Source organism: Panulirus ornatus, chromosome 16, assembly GCF_036320965.1.
Source record: "Panulirus ornatus isolate Po-2019 chromosome 16, ASM3632096v1, whole genome shotgun sequence".
NCBI classification, from domain to species: Eukaryota; Metazoa; Arthropoda; class Malacostraca; order Decapoda; family Palinuridae; genus Panulirus; species Panulirus ornatus.
In genome coordinates this window covers 43,921,365-43,937,947 of record NC_092239.1, presented here as the reverse complement: position 1 = coordinate 43,937,947, position 16,583 = coordinate 43,921,365, and the positions used below count along the sequence as shown (strand labels likewise).

Sequence of the window (16,583 nt, the reverse complement as noted above, 5' to 3'; positions counted from 1 at the left end):
TCATATATATATATATATATATATATATATATATATATATATATATATATATATATATATATATATATGTATATATATATATATATATATATATATATATATATATATATATATATATATATATATATATATATATATGATAGGGGAGAAAGAATACTTCCCAGGTATTCCCTGCGTGTCGTAGAAGGCGACTAAAAGGGAAGGGAGCGGGGGGCTGGAAATCCTCCCCTCTCAATTTTTTTTTTTTTTTTTTTTAATTTTCCAAAAGAAGGAACAGAGAAGGGGGCCAGGTGAGGATATTCCCTCAATGGCCCAGTCCTCTGTTCTTAACGCTACCTCGCTAACGCGGGAAATGGCGAATAGTTTGAAAAAAAAAAAAAAAAAAAAATATATATATATATATATATATATATATATATATATACATATATATATATATATATATATATATATATATATATATATATATATATATATATATATATATATATATGATAGGGGAGAAAGAATACTTCCCTTGTATTCCCTGCGTGTCGTAGAAGGCGACTAAAAGGGAAGGGAGCGGGGGGCTGGAAATCCTCCCCTCTCGTTTTTAGTTTTCCTAATGAAGGAACGGAGGAGGGGGCCAAGTGAGGATATTCCCTCAAGGACTCAGTCCTCTGTTCTTAACGCTACCTTGCTGACGCGGGAAATGGTGAATAGTATGAAAAAAAAATACATATATATATATATATATATATATATATATATATATATATATATATATATATATATATATATATATGTGTGTGTGTGTGTGTGTGTGTGTGTGTGTGTGCACTTTTAACCTGCGAGATAGGATCTTTGCGACATTCGGACGTACATGTAAAGTGTTGATTGTGTTAGGGTTGCAGGCAAGAAGAGTGTTGTCTGATAATGTAAGTCCGATGGATAGTAGCAGTAGTAATGTCTAGCCTAATGCCCACAAAACGTCAGCATCAATTGTGAACAACCAACAGGTTTCCTTGCGAAGTGACTCTCTAAGCTCGAGGCAGAGGTGGCGTGGAACGATCAGTGCTGACCATCACACACGACTTTGTGACAGTCAGTTTGACCAAAATCATAGTTCCCAAGCAGCAGCATTCCGGGAAAAAAAAAAAATGGTACTGAACTGCCTTAAGTTAGGGATAACATGCCTAGTTTGAGGTTAGGTTACTTTGGGTTAGTTTACATCAGATTAGACTAGGATCTGTGATGTCCCAGATGAATGCTGCCTTGGCATATCATTGCTTAGCCCTCACCCGCTAGTTACGCAAGAGTAATTGACTCGACACACATCAAGTATAGGGGATAGGCTTTCAAACCTGTTTACCAATGTGAAGTTGATGAGAATGTCATCTGGCGAGCTTGCCACTGACGAACACAGAGGACCTCTCCCTGCAACTGATACTCACATAGCAAGCATCCAATTGCTTCCTACGACTATGTCACTCTGAATGAGGGTCATCGGTTAGTCTTTATTTAACTGTTGATAGTTACTTGAAGTTCGTACGGTTCCTTGTCATATGATGATAATTAACTTTATTCCTACTCAACCTAAGATCTTAAGCTCAACGGTACCATATTTAAGCACGACAGCACAAAGTTTGAGCACGAGCTTACGACCCATGGGATCGACCAAACGACCTCTAGAGTACGACGGTACGACCCCAGAGCACGACCGTACGACTCCAGAGCACGATCGTACGACCCCAGAGCACGACTGTATGATCTTTGTGTACACCGTTACGATCCTAGAGTAAGACGTTACGACCCCAGAGCACGACTGTATGATCTTTGTGTATACTGTTACGACCCTAGAGCAAGACATTACGACCCCAGAGCACGACCGTGCGATCCTTGAACCCGAAGGTACAGTCCATAAGCACGACGGCACGACTCTGGCATGTTGGCTTGTATGGATGAGGTCAACGGTCATACGCTGAACCATTGTAATTACTGAGTTAAGTATAATGGTGAGTTGATTACCATCTTGGTAATTATTGCACTATTACACACTTTACACTCACTGAAGAATAATTGCAACATAGCTTAGTGTTGTAATGTTGCTCAGCACTATTTCCCAACAAACACACACGTATTTACACACCCACAAGACAAGAAATACCCATATATATATATATATATATATATATATATATATATATATATATATATATATATATATATATATATATATATATATATGCCTCTGTCGTGTAGCGGTTGACATTACTGACAAGGAATCATAACGGGCCAGCCCATGGTCTGACCCTCATAGGTTCGAATCCTGGGCGTGGAAGCTGGCCAAAAGACGGAGCAACACTAGTGCAAAACTCTCTCTCCTCAACAAACAAATGGTGATCCCACACGCTGACCATCATGATGCACGGACGGGCCTGACCCAGTCTGAATCCTGAGCGCGGCTGTCGTCCCTCAGCCAGCCCACATGTTCATCCCCCTCTCGCGTTGGTCGATTAAATGATACCCCAGCTTAAGCTGAGGTGTGTGCGTGTGTGTGTGAAGACACAGTACGTACATTAGGTTAAGAGTAGTGTGGAAATCGTGAATGTTGACAGCATACAGCAGTCTAAGAGCAATATGACAAGTGAAATTGCTTAAGAGATGAGACTCAATGAGTACAAGACTTCCTTCCCGTTCCGAACGGACGATGTAAAATTCCAAGATTTTTTTTTTTTTTGGATATATTTATATCAAGGAATGAAACTCAACAGCTAGTCTGTGTGAGTGTGTGGGGACGACGAATGTCTACACTGCCCCAGGCACGTGCATAAAATGTTCGGAGAGAGAAGCTGTTTACAAGATGGATCCGGATTAGAGTATGCAACACCAGTTTGGTCACGAGACTTGAGACAACATATGTAGAACTGTTAGAGAGAGGGTCCAACGATGGTAAGAAATTAAAGAAGAAAAATAGAGAGAGAGAGAGAGAGAGAGAGAGAGAGAGAGAGAGAGAGAGAGAGAGAGAGAGAGAGAGAGAGAGAGAGAGGGGGGGGGGGGGAGTATCTGAAGCGATTTCATGGATTTAACACTGATTTCTCTTATCGAAAACCAGGACACAATCAACTACAGGACGTAACTGACAACTACGCTGATAATGAGGCAAACAGTTTGTAAAGATGTACTACGTGTATATATATATATATATATATATATATATATATATATATATATATATATATATATACATATATATATATATATATATATATATATATATATATATATATATATATATACATATATATATATATATATATATATATATATATATATATATATACATATATATATATATATATATATATATATATATATATATATATATATATATATATATATATATATATATATATATATATATATCTTTCATACTATTCGCCATTTCCCGCATTAGCGAGGTAGCGTTAAGAACAGAGGACTGGGCCTTTTAGGGAATATCCTCACCTGGCCCCCTTCTCTGTTCCTTCTGTGTGTGTGTGTGTGTGTGTGTGTGTGTGTGTGAGTGGATGGGCCAATCTTCGTCTGTTTCCTAGCACAGATGTGCTAACACATACAAAAAGGCACACAGTCATGCACACACGCAGAAAGATATAGAATATTTGCATATTAACTCACACAAACAGGCATAACACATATGCACACACACAAACCACCCACTCACATGCAACATACACACAAACGCTCAGACACATACATACATACAAATGCATCCGTACATACACTGACAGACACAGAAACATATGCACACACGTAAACTGACAGAGACGCACATTAAACTGGTACAGATGGATTTGAATTTAAGCCAAGTAGATGCAGACAGACACGAAGGAAGAATGAGAGTAGCCATAAACTTACACAATACCTACGAGGACATTGTAGTAAACAGAACAGGGCTAACAGAGAGAGAGAGAGAGAGAGAGAGAGAGAGAGAGAGAGAGAGAGAGAGAGAGAGAGAGAGAGAGAGAGAGAGAGAGAGAGAATGTTAATGATGATGTAAAGAGAGTGAGGGGGTGGGGACGAGGGGGAAAGTACATTTCAGTACGCCCATCTTTAGACAAAGAACGAGTGAATCAGAGGGAGAGGAGGCAACCCGACCAGCGTAGTGAAAGTGTTTGCAGATGGACAGTACAGCCTAGCCTCAAGGGCGAGGCTATGGAATTAAGGAGAGACAGAAAAACAAAGGTGGTTCATCAAAAGCTGTCAGCGAATTCGGGATAAGATGGAGACAGTCTGGGGATGCTGGTGGAATTACATTTACGACATACTTGAAGGTAAAGATTAAAATAAGCGTAAGTTGTATCGAAGAAGAAGACTGGACAATGGGGAAAAGAAATTAGGTAAATGTGCAGAGCAAATTTTATGTTTACTGAAAATTTGTTCGTACCTTTGGTCAGGGAGATAATTTTCCTAACAAAAGGAACTACGAAAGCAGCCAAAATATATAACTTTGACAAAGAAGGAATTCTCTGAGGACGTAAACGTGACATTGTAATTTCATGGCAGAGGATTTATTTCCCTCAATGTAAGAGAGTGAAATGATACACACAAGAATGCAAACAGAAGAAGACCACTGGGTCATTTCAAGGCTGTGCATTACTGCAGAGGAGATGAAAAACACAGAACATAGTGTGGAGAGAACAATAATAAGACATCAAAAACTCGTGAGAGAATTACATACTTACAAAGCTTATGGTCTAGATCAAGTCTCGCTTAGCTACGAATCAGCGTCTGCTCCAAGCTTTAACTTTTACCTTCCGAACGAAGATTTCTAAACGTAAATGGAGGACATGTCCGGGGAAATACGGATGTATGACAACCTCAATTGTCTATATAAATCATGTACATACAAACATAATCAACCGCAAAATATTGAATATCAATCATACCTTTGAGTCTCGGATCGTTCTCCCATGTGGACCTATACTGTCATGTATGACTCGTTAAAGGTGTACTGCCGGGAAGAGAGCGAGATATTCCTTTGCTCCAGTCCCAGAAAAGTTCAGTGACAACGAAACTAGCGGTGTGTGTTTGTGTGTTTATAGAGAATATAATCGGAATCCAAGAGACTGAATGCTTATATAGCGGGAATCAGATAGGGAATAAACAACACGGACTTCGAAAGAAGTCAGGTCTTACTCTGCACCCTGAAGGTGTAAGATACTAAATAACAGAAGAGAGATATCTGTTGTATTTTTCGGGACAAGAGGTTGATAAGAAAGACTTTCGAACAACTACGAGAAGAGATCACTTGAAATGGATCAAAAGTTACCGAGGCAGAGACCAGACGTAAAGGGCGAAGGTTATGAGTGGTCTCCCACTTGGTCCATCGTTGGTCCGGCGCTACACTTCGTGCCACTCTGCGTGAGAGGCTGTAATCTTTTCTCGATATGTTTGTTGGTGATGACATGAGTACGGAGCACTGGCAACTGCACTAAATTGCAAGGGGACTTTGATCACTGCTGCAATGATCACTCAGACGGCTTTAATAAAAGAGCCTACAAAGATGAAGTGAAGATGACATAAGGTATTATTAAACCAACATGATTTCACCTATAAGAATCAGCCTATGAATAACGCTTGCGTACACGCATCTCTACTGACTTTAAGACAGAAGGGTTATTATGAAAGAAATTGACATATTCCGAACCAACATCGATGCAGAACGTCGAGGTATTTACGACAATCTTTTCACTCAAGTTCGAACATCAACGGCCGCTCGGGTACATGTATTTGAAGAATCTCTCAGAGGGTCACCGAAACACCTCGGAGACTTTCTTGAATATCGAGGCGATGCATCACGAAGACAGGGGCTCTTACTCTGACCCAGCTTACCCAGACTAAAAGAAACAATGAGGAAAGACGGAATCAAAGTTCGTCCTCTAATTCTTCAAGCACTGTATTAGCTTATCTACAAATTGTGAACTTGTATTTCATGATTACATTTTTTCCCTAGCATTGTCAGGAATAATCCTATTATAGAAATAGAGTATCAACGCATAACCGATTTGAAATTTACAGTATCTATACTTCCCTAAACCAAGTACTGTACTTGATGTGAAAAAGCCTTACTCACTTCCATCAGACTGTGAAAATAATTTCACAGTAAGTAGGAAGCTTTTGATGATATTATCACATCATAAGTTGATAGAAAACACACGCTTTATTGCGAAAAGATATTATCAAACATCCATCTTACTTTCCAACATTTTGTTTCCACTCGGTTTGATGATGTGGGTCAGGTGGGCGTAAATTTACTAAGTCAAAGCCAACAGCTAGTAAATAACAGTGTAAAATTCACAAATTGATAGGAAAGGACGATTGTGAAGTGTGGTTAAGAGACAGCATGAACATAAGGAATAGATAATCTAAACACAAGGAATAGATAATCTAAACATAAGGAATAGATCATCTAAACATAAGGAATAGATCATCTAAACATAAGGGATAGATAATCTAAGCATAAGGGATAGATAATCTAAACATAAGGAATAGATCATCTAAACATAAGGAATAGATAATCTAAACATAAGGGATAGATAATCTAAATATAAGGAATACATAATCTAAACATAAGGAATAGATCATCTAAACATAAGGAATAGATAATCTAAACATAAGGGATAGATAATCTAAATATAAGGAATACATAATCTAAACATAAGGAATAGATAATCTAAATATAAGGAATACATAATCTAAAAATAACGAATATATAATCTAGATACAAGGAATAGATAAATCTAAACCTAAGGAATAGATAATCTAAATGTAAGGAAACGATAATCAAAACATAAGGAATAGATAATCTAAATATAAGGAATAGATAAATCTAAAGGTAAGAACAGATAATCTAAACATAACGAATAGATAATCTAAATATAAGGAATAGATGATCTAAACATAAGGAATAGGCAATCTAAATATAAGGAATAGATAATTTACATATAACGAATAGATGATCTAAATACAAGGAACAAATAATCTAAATATAACGAATAGATAATCTAAACATAAGGAATAGATCATCTAAACAACGTATAGATAATGTAAATATAAGGAACAGATAATCTAAATATAAGGAATAGATAATCTAAATATAACGAATAGATAATCTAAATATAACGAATAGATAATCTAAATATAAAGAACAGATGATCTAATAACGAATAGACAATCTAAATATGCGGAACAGATAATCTAAACAAGAAAAAGAAACCCAAACACTAGGATTAGATAATCTAAATTCCCCACAGTGAAAACGTGCCTGCTCATATTCATGGGTTGTCAGTCAATTAAATTTTCGCCGATTAATCATTTAACGCCTTAAGGTCCGGATTTAACAAGTTAGTTTAGAAATTCAATTGACCCACAAGGTTAGATCATTTACTTAACATTTCGCTTATTAATCATGTTAATAACCTAATTAGTTAAGATTCACGAATCAACTTAACCAAATGATTGCGGAAGTTAATCAACTTAACCCTGGTACACACACACACACACACACACACACACATACACTTGTGGTGAGGGTTGGAACCAACGTGTCTCATAAGCCAAGGTTTGAGTACCAGAAAAAGTAGTCGACTCACAGCCAACTCAGCTACTTGTTCTTCTCTTTAGGGTTGGTCGATATATATCTGTAAGCAATAGAGAGATATAGATATACATACACATACACAGACAACTACAAAACCCAAAATATATGTCTAAAATCAGAATTGTATTTGACTAAGAACGCACAGTCAATATGGGGAGGAAAAATGCATTAACGCTACCGAATGTTGGTCTTCATAGGCAAAAATTCCTATCATGAATTAGGTCACCGCTTCCATAGAGGTTGGTTCGTCACACAACGATGCATACATTCGATGGTCTCTGTTTCCTCCGGGCATTGTACTGAGCGAAGGACAACAATTTGCACTGATAGCGTCTCAATGTGTTCATTTGAAGCACGAAAGTACGACCCTTGAGCATTGATGGAAAGATCCATCGGCACCACGGCACTACCCTTAGGTATGATGGCGTGTCTTTTGACCTGACTCATCATGTCAAATGCCAAACCATCGTATACAAGGATCATACTTTCATGTTCAAGGGTCGCACCGTCCTGCTTCAAAGGCCAAAATTCCTAAAGCCTCCTCTACCGGGACACACCAGGGAAGAGTTCGATGTCAAGCTGATCTGGTGCAATGGGTTCAACACGAAGTTGTGGCACCCCGCCCCGGATGCTGGGGGCAAGTGGCTTCCTGATAATGCTGTTGCTGCTGGCAATCCTGTCGGTCGAGAATGGCACGGAGGCTGCACGCAAGAGAGGTGGCAAGAAGAAGGTTCGCCTAGCCAGCTGTATCCAGGTGGAGGCGTTCAAGAAGAAGCTGGAAGGGTGAGTACATCAATAGCATTCTTGTTTATCTTTGGAATTCTGTGGTGTCCACACATGGCTCCAACTGCCTCGGTAGCTTGAATAGATTTGTATGTGCTTTGAGGTACCGTCTTCTGTTGCAGGGGTAATTTCGGTAATGCAGCGGCTCTTCAGTGGTGAAAGCTATTACTTTTATGACACTTATTAAGCTATACGTTATTCAGTGTTGTTACCTACTAAAACGATTGTGTTAAACGGTAAGTTTGCATATCTTATAACGTTATTATCTGCCAACGCGACTGTCTTGCAGGTAAGTTTGCATCTCTCGCAAATGTTTCTAGTTTAAGATAAGTGGCGACCACTAGTGTAACAGATCAAAAGTATTTGGTCAGTGATGGAGCAAACGTATTTTCCTTCTGGTTTACCCTTGATAAGCTAAAATTTTTCCTAATACCCGTTGTTCAAAATGCTACGTAATACTTTTAAGGGAAACTTATGACGCAATTTTATATAAGATAAATTGACCGGAAATTATTTCCATCTTTTCGGTAATCAACTTGCCAATGCTACCATAGGAAAATGAAGAAAAAAAATATTAAACATGCATATTTGCCTCTGTTTCTTTCCATTTAGGGATACCAAGTTTCCGTTGTTCGCCTATTTACTTCAGTGAATTAGTGATTGTTCAGTTTATCGTAAAAAAGAAAAGATAACGCAGTCAATAGAGTACCATCACCCAAACAGGGAGAGGCCAGTGAAATCGAAAATTACATCTTTATCGTTGAAGTCTTTCTGTCAGAAAACTATTTTGTATTTTGTAAATTCTTTAACGTTAGATAACCGTTGGTTTAGATATTCACAATATATCTTACGACGTTCTGGTATCTTGTCCATCCAGAGATTGAGAGATATTCAGTTCAACAATGATAATGTGTTAATGTACCTATATATATGGCTCGATAATCATTTAACAGCCGAGAATCATACACAGAGACATGCTACAACGAAATATCAATTTTCTTGGCATTTTCTAAAACAAGAAGAGGTCCAGGTGAGGATATTCCCTCAAAGGCCCAGTCCTCTGTTCTTAACGCTACCTCGCTATCGCGGGAAATAGCGAATAGTATGAAAAAAAAAAGAAAAAAAAAAAAAAATATATATATATATATATATATATATATATATATATATATATATATATATATATATATATATATAGTGGGGGAGGAATGGGATGTATTTAGGGAATCAGTGATGGATTGCGCAAAAGATGCTTGTGGCATGAGAAGAGTGGGAGGTGGGCTGTTTAGAAAGGGTAGTGAGTGGTGGGATGAAGAAGTAAGAGTATTAGTGAAAGAGAAGAGAGAGGCATTTGGACGATTTTTGCAGGGAAAAAATGCAATTGAGTGGGAGAAGTATAAAAGAAAGAGACAGGAGGTCAAGAGAAAGGTGCAAGAGGTGAAAAAAAGGGCAAATGAGAGTTGGGGTGAGAGACTATCAGTAAATTTTAGGGAAAATAAAAAGATGTTCTGGAAGGAGGTAAATAGGGTGCGTAAGACAAGGGAGCAAATGGGAACTTCAGTGAAGGGCGTAAATGGGGAGGTGATAACAAGTAGCGGTGATGTGAGAAGGAGATGGAATGAGTATTTTGAAGGTTTGTTGAATGTGTCTGATGACAGAGTGGCAGATATAGGGTGTTTTGGTCGAGGTGGTGTGCAAAGTGAGAGGGTTAGGGAAAATGATTTGGTAAACAGAGAAGAGGTAGTAAAAGCTTTGCGGAAGATGAAAGCCGGCAAGGCAGCAGGTTTGGATGGTATTGCAGTGGAATTTATTAAGAAAGGGGGTGACTGTATTGTTGACTGGTTGGTAAGGTTATTTAATGTATGTATGACTCATGGTGAGGTGCCTGAGGATTGGCGGAATGCGTGCATAGTGCCATTGTACAAAGGCAAAGGGGATAAGAGTGAGTGCTCAAATTACAGAGGTATAAGTTTGTTGAGTATTCCTGGTAAATTATATGGGAGGGTATTGATTGAGAGGGTGAAGGCATGTACAGAGCATCAGATTGGGGAAGAGCAGTGCGGTTTCAGAAGTGGTAGAGGATGTGTGGAGCAGGTGTTTGCTTTGAAGAATGTATGTGAGAAATACTTAGAAAAGCAAATGGATTTGTATGTAGCATTTATGGATCTGGAGAAGGCATATGATAGAGTTGATAGAGATGCTCTGTGGAAGGTATTAAGAATATATGGTGTGGGAGGCAAGTTGTTAGAAGCAGTGAAAAGTTTTTATCGAGGATGTGAGGCATGTGTACGTGTAGGAAGAGAGGAAAGTGATTGGTTCTCAGTGAATGTAGGTTTGCGGCAGGGGTGTGTGATGTCTCCATGGTTGTTTAATTTGTTTATGGATGGGGTTGTAAGGGAGGTAAATGCAAGAGTCCTGGAAAGAGGGGCAAGTATGAAGTCTGTTGGGGATGAGAGAGCTTGGGAAGTGAGTCAGTTGTTGTTCGCTGATGATACAGCGCTGGTGGCTGATTCATGTGAGAAACTGCAGAAGCTGGTGACTGAGTTTGGTAAAGTGTGTGGAAGAAGAAAGTTGAGAGTAAATGTGAATAAGAGCAAGGTTATTAGGTACAGTAGGGGTGAGGGTCAAGTCAATTGGGAGGTGAGTTTGAATGGAGAAAAACTGGAGGAAGTGAAGTGTTTTAGATATCTGGGAGTGGATCTGTCAGCGGATGGAACCATGGAAGCGGAAGTGGATCATAGGGTGGGGGAGGGGGCGAAAATTTTGGGAGCCTTGAAAAATGTGTGGAAGTCGAGAACACTATCTCGGAAAGCAAAAATGGGTATGTTTGAGGGAATAGTGGTTCCAACAATGTTGTATGGTTGCGAGGCGTGGGCTATGGATAGAGATGTGCGCAGGAGGATGGATGTGCTGGAAATGAGATGTTTGAGGACAATGTGTGGTGTGAGGTGGTTTGATCGAGTAAGTAACGTAAGGGTAAGAGAGATGTGTGGAAATAAAAAGAGCGTGGTTGAGAGAGCAGAAGAGGGTGTTTTGAAATGGTTTGGGCACATGGAGAGAATGAGTGAGGAGAGATTGACCAAGAGGATATATGTGTCGGAGGTGGAGGGAACGAGGAGAAGAGGGAGACCAAATTGGAGGTGGAAAGATGGAGTGAAAAAGATTTTGTGTGATCGGGGCCTGAACATGCAGGAGGGTGAAAGGAGGGCAAGAAATAGAGTGAATTGGAGTCATGTGGTATACAGGGGTTGACGTGCTGTCAGTGGATTGAAGCAAGGCATGTGAAGCGTCTGGGGTAAACCATGGAAAGCTGTGTAGGTATGTATATTTGCGTGTGTGGGCGTGTGTATGTACATGTGTATGGGGGGGGGGGGGTTGGGCCATTTCTTTCGTCTGTTTCCTTGCGCTACCTCGCAAACGCGGGAGACGGCGACAAAGTATAAAAAAAAAAAAAAAAAAAAATATATATATATATATATATATATATATATATATATATATATATATATATATATATATATAACTTTGGTCTATATAACAATATTTTTTTAAAGTGTCGTGCATATATCATAGATTCCTGATGATTTTAAAGTGAATGCTGAAATAATGACGTTCTACTGGATGCTAACATTCTCATGTCTGTTGAATGGTGTAACGTTTTATTCCTGGCATCACAATTCGTTATACTTTTATCTTTCAGACGAAATCTATCAACCCTATTGGAAATGGGGTAGATGTCTATAAGTCTGAATTCTAACGAACTTCAGAGTACCAGTGGAAGAATGACCATACAAAAAGAGAGCTCTGGTGTGGAGAAAGGGTAGAGATAAACGTTAATGTTGGAGCGAGCGAGGCTTGGCGAGGCTTGAGGTGGTATGGCGAGCAGGGCGTCTGGGTTCAGGGGTGAGGCAGGATGTGCTGGATATCATCAGGTTTCTAACAGTGAACATAGCTATAAAACAGACGAGTTACAGATCGATGGACGTTAAGGAAGGGAAGGTTTGAAGTGAGGGAATGCTGTTGGTAAGGGAACCTTTATACTGGATTGCCAAGAAGGGTTTAAAAAAATTCACGTCTACAAGTATGTGTTTGGGACGAGCGGTAGTTTTATCACTTGGTAATGAACATACGCTGTATATTGTATCTTGTAAAGCTGAGGTTATGAAGCCTAGGAAGATTAGGGTTGAGATAGTTAAACTATAAGTCGTTATCCCAGATGTATCATTTCCGTGCTTGCGAGTAATTACATTAGTAGTTATCACTGGAAATTCTTATAAGAAATAAATAATATTCTAAAGTTGTTAATGCAGTTACAGTAAGCAGTACAATTATATGACAAATTTATAAGACACTTGGTAAAAGGATAATGTGACGAGTAATAACTATCCTGTAAACGACACAAGGGATGACTAAAGTTAGTGGCTTCATTGCATGTGGTGTGAAAATTTATGTGATCACTAACTTTAGTGCATTGTGACATATGACAGTCTACAGTACTGATAAGATGTCAATGAATTTGGCTGGTCGAAAGTGCCACCTATTGGCGTGTCCACGATGAAGGAAGTAGCCCTAGTCTCCGGCTTCAAACCCAACATTTTTGGCATATATTTATTATACTTTGTCGCTGTTTCCCCCGTTAGCGAGGTAGCGCAAGGAAATGCATGAAAGAATGGCCCAATCCACCCACAGACACATGTATATACATGTATATACATACATGTATATACATACATGTCCACACACGCACATATATATATATATATATATATATATATATATATATATATATATATATATATATATATATATATATATATATATATATATATATATATATATATATAACTATACATCTCAACGTATACATATACATACATACACAGACATATACATATATACACATGTACATAATTCATACTTGTTGCCTTTATTCATTCCTGTGGCCACCCGCCACACATGAAATGACACCCCCTGTCCCCGCACGCACGCGAGGTAGTGCTAGGAAAAAACAACAAAGGCCACATTCAATCAAACTCAGTCTCTAGCTGTCACATATAATGCACCGAAACCACAGCTCCCTTTCCACATCCAGGCCCCACAAAACTTTCCATGGTTTACCCCAGACGCTTCACATGCCCTGGTTCAATCCATTGACAGCATGTCGATCACGGTATACCACATCGTTCCAATTCACTCTATTCCTTGCACGCCTTTCACCCTCCTGCATGTTCAGGCCCCGATCGTTCAAAATCTTTTTAACTCTACCCTTCCACCTCCAACTTGGTCTCCCACTTCTCCTCGTTCCCTCCACCTCTGATACATATATCCTCTTGGTCAATCTTTCCTCACACATTCTTTCCATGTGACCAAACCATTTCAATACACCTTCTGCTCTCTCAACTACATTCTTTTTATTACCACACATCTCTGTTACCCTTTCATTACTTACTCGATCAAACCACCTCACACCACATATTGTCCTCAAACATCTCATTTCCAACACATCCACCCTCCTTCGCACAACTCTACCTATAGCCCAAGCCTCACAACCATATAACATTGTCGGAACCACTATTCCTTCAAACATACCCATTTTTGCTTTCCGAGATAATGTTCTCGCCTTCCACACATTCTTCAACTCTCCCAGAACTTTCGTCCCCTCACCTACCTTGTGACTCACTTCCGCTTCCACGGTTCCATCCGCTGCCAAATCTACTCCCAGGTATCTAAAACACTTTACTACCTCCAGTTTTTAGATTGCATGATCCATAGGCGAAACAAGTTTAAGTTTAGCATATACAGAAAACCTACCAATGTATGCTCATTTATCTATTATTACTCATCTCAGCATGACAGAGTTAAATTGTTATCATTTCAATCTATGTTCCTTGGGGCACTACGAATTTGCAGTCCAGAGTTTATTGATGATGAGTTTGAGAAGATGTATTCTATTGGATCTAAGTTAAAGTTCCCTAGATCTTTCATTGATAGATCCCTTAAGTTAGCAAAGAAATCATTTTATAGAGTTGAGCCCAAACCTCCCACTGACACCAAGAATCTTTTAGTTCTCCCTTTTAATAATAATTTTACTTTACTTCCAATGTTGCTTAAATCCTTTAATGTAAATGTCGTCTTCAGCAACAATAATACTATTGTAACAATAATTCACCAGAAAATTCTCTTGGATGCATCTATAAAGTGCCATGTGGAAATTGTGATAAAGTCTATGTTGGTCAGACTAGTAAGGATCTTTCTGTTAGACTTAAGCAACATAAATATAGTATAAGAACGGGACGAGAATCAAATGCCTTGTTTAATCACGTTAAAAACTATGATCATTGTACTGACTGGAGTAATGCCATCTCAGTTATTAACTTTAACTCTATTACCACGAGAAATATCATTGAATCTTCTATTATCAAGTACACAAAGAATTATAATCTTAATATTAGTGATCGTCTATACAAATTAGAAGACTTTATTGTTGATAGAATTTGTAAAATGATAAGTTTATGAAAGGCTCGTTGTATGTCTTGAACAATCGCATGTTTACCAAATGGCGTCCTAGCTTCGTCTCTTCCATGTATATCAACTGACTTATATTTCTCTCTTGTGTCTCCCCTGATGATGTGATTATTATACGAAAGTGCACTTGGGAACTTATCGTGTTTCATTTTCCCCGTGGACTCATAGGAATATCTTGATCACGCGCAAAACTGTGATCCTTTCCAATATATATATATATATATATATATATATATATATATATATATATATATATATATATATATGTGTGTGTGTGTGTGTGTGTGTGTGTGTGTGTGTGTTTTTATCGAGGATGTAAGGCATGTGTACGTGTAGGAAGAGAGGAAAGTGATTGGTTCTCAGTGAATGTAGGTTTGCGGCAGGGGTGTGTGTTGTCTCCATGGTTGTTTAATTTGTTTATGGATGGGGTTGTTAGGGAGGTGAATGCAAGAGTTTTGGAAAGAGGGCAAGTATGAAGTCTGTTGGGGATGAGAGAGCTTGGGAAGTGAGTCAGTTGTTGTTCGCTGATGATACAGCGCTGGTGGCTGATTCATGTGAGAAACTGCAGAAGCTGGTGACTGAGTTTGGTAAAGTGTGTGAAAGAAGAAAGTTAAGAGTAAATGTGAATAAGAGCAAGGTTATTAGGTACAGTAGGGTTGAGGGTCAAGTCAATTGGGAGGTAAGTTTGAATGGAGAAAAACTGGAGGAAGTAAAGTGTTTTAGATATCTGGGAGTGGATCTGGCAGCGGATAGAACCATGGAAGCGGAAGTGAATCATAGGGTGGGGGAGGGGGCGAAAATCCTGGGAGCCTTGAAGAATGTGTGGAAGTCGAGAACATTATCTCGGAAAGCAAAAATGGGTATGTTTGAAGGAATAGTGGTTCCAACAATGTTGTATGGTTGCGAGGCGTGGGCTATGGATAGAGTTGTGCGCAGGAGGGTGGATGTGCTGGAAATGAGATGTTTGAGGACAATGTGTGGTTTGATCGAGTAAGTAATGTAAGGGTAAGAGAGATGTGTGGAAATAAAAAGAGCGTGGTTGAGAGAGCAGAAGAGGGTGTTTTGAAATGGTTTGGGCACATGGAGAGAATGAGTGAGGAAAGATTGACCAAGATGATATATGTGTCAGAGGTGGAGGGAACGAGAAGTGGGAGACCAAATTGGAGGTGGAAAGATGGAGTGAAAAAGATTTCGAACGATCGGGGCCTGAACATGCAGGAGGGTGAAAGGCGGGCAAGGAATAGAGTGAACTGGATCGATGTGGTATACCGGGGTTGACGTGCTGTCAGTGGATTGAATCAGGGCATGTGAAGCGTCTGGTGTAAACCATGGAAAGTTGTGTGGGACCTGGATGTGGAAAGGGAGCTGTGGTTTCGGGCATTATTGCATGACAGCTAGAGACAGTGTGAACGAATGGGGCCTTTGTTGTCTTTTCCTAGCGCTACCTCGCACACATGAGGGGGGAGGGGGATGGTATTCCATGTGTGGCGAGGTGGCGATGGAAATGAATAAAGGCAGACAGTGTGAATTGTGTGCATGGGTATATATGTATGTGTCTGTGTGTGTATATATATGTGTACATTGAGATGTATAGGTATGTATATTTGCGTGTGTGGACGTGTATGTATATACA

At 39.0% G+C, this 16,583-nt stretch overlaps 1 protein-coding gene across 5 annotated transcripts in view; it reads left to right on the top strand.

Moving 5' to 3' along the window:
* LOC139754272 (uncharacterized) overlaps positions 1-16,583 on the top strand; it is a 450,851-nt gene that overhangs the window by 2,769 nt on the left and 431,499 nt on the right. For 2 of the 5 annotated variants that reach the window (XM_071671650.1, XM_071671645.1), the window contains exon 2: positions 8,203-8,425. In XM_071671650.1, the coding sequence (XP_071527751.1) occupies positions 8,235-8,425 (191 nt within the window). In that variant the 5' untranslated portion in view covers positions 8,203-8,234. Of the gene's footprint in view, positions 1-8,140; positions 8,426-16,583 lie in introns of all 5 variants that reach the window. The other 3 variants (XM_071671646.1, XM_071671649.1, XM_071671648.1) reach the window with 3 other exon arrangements.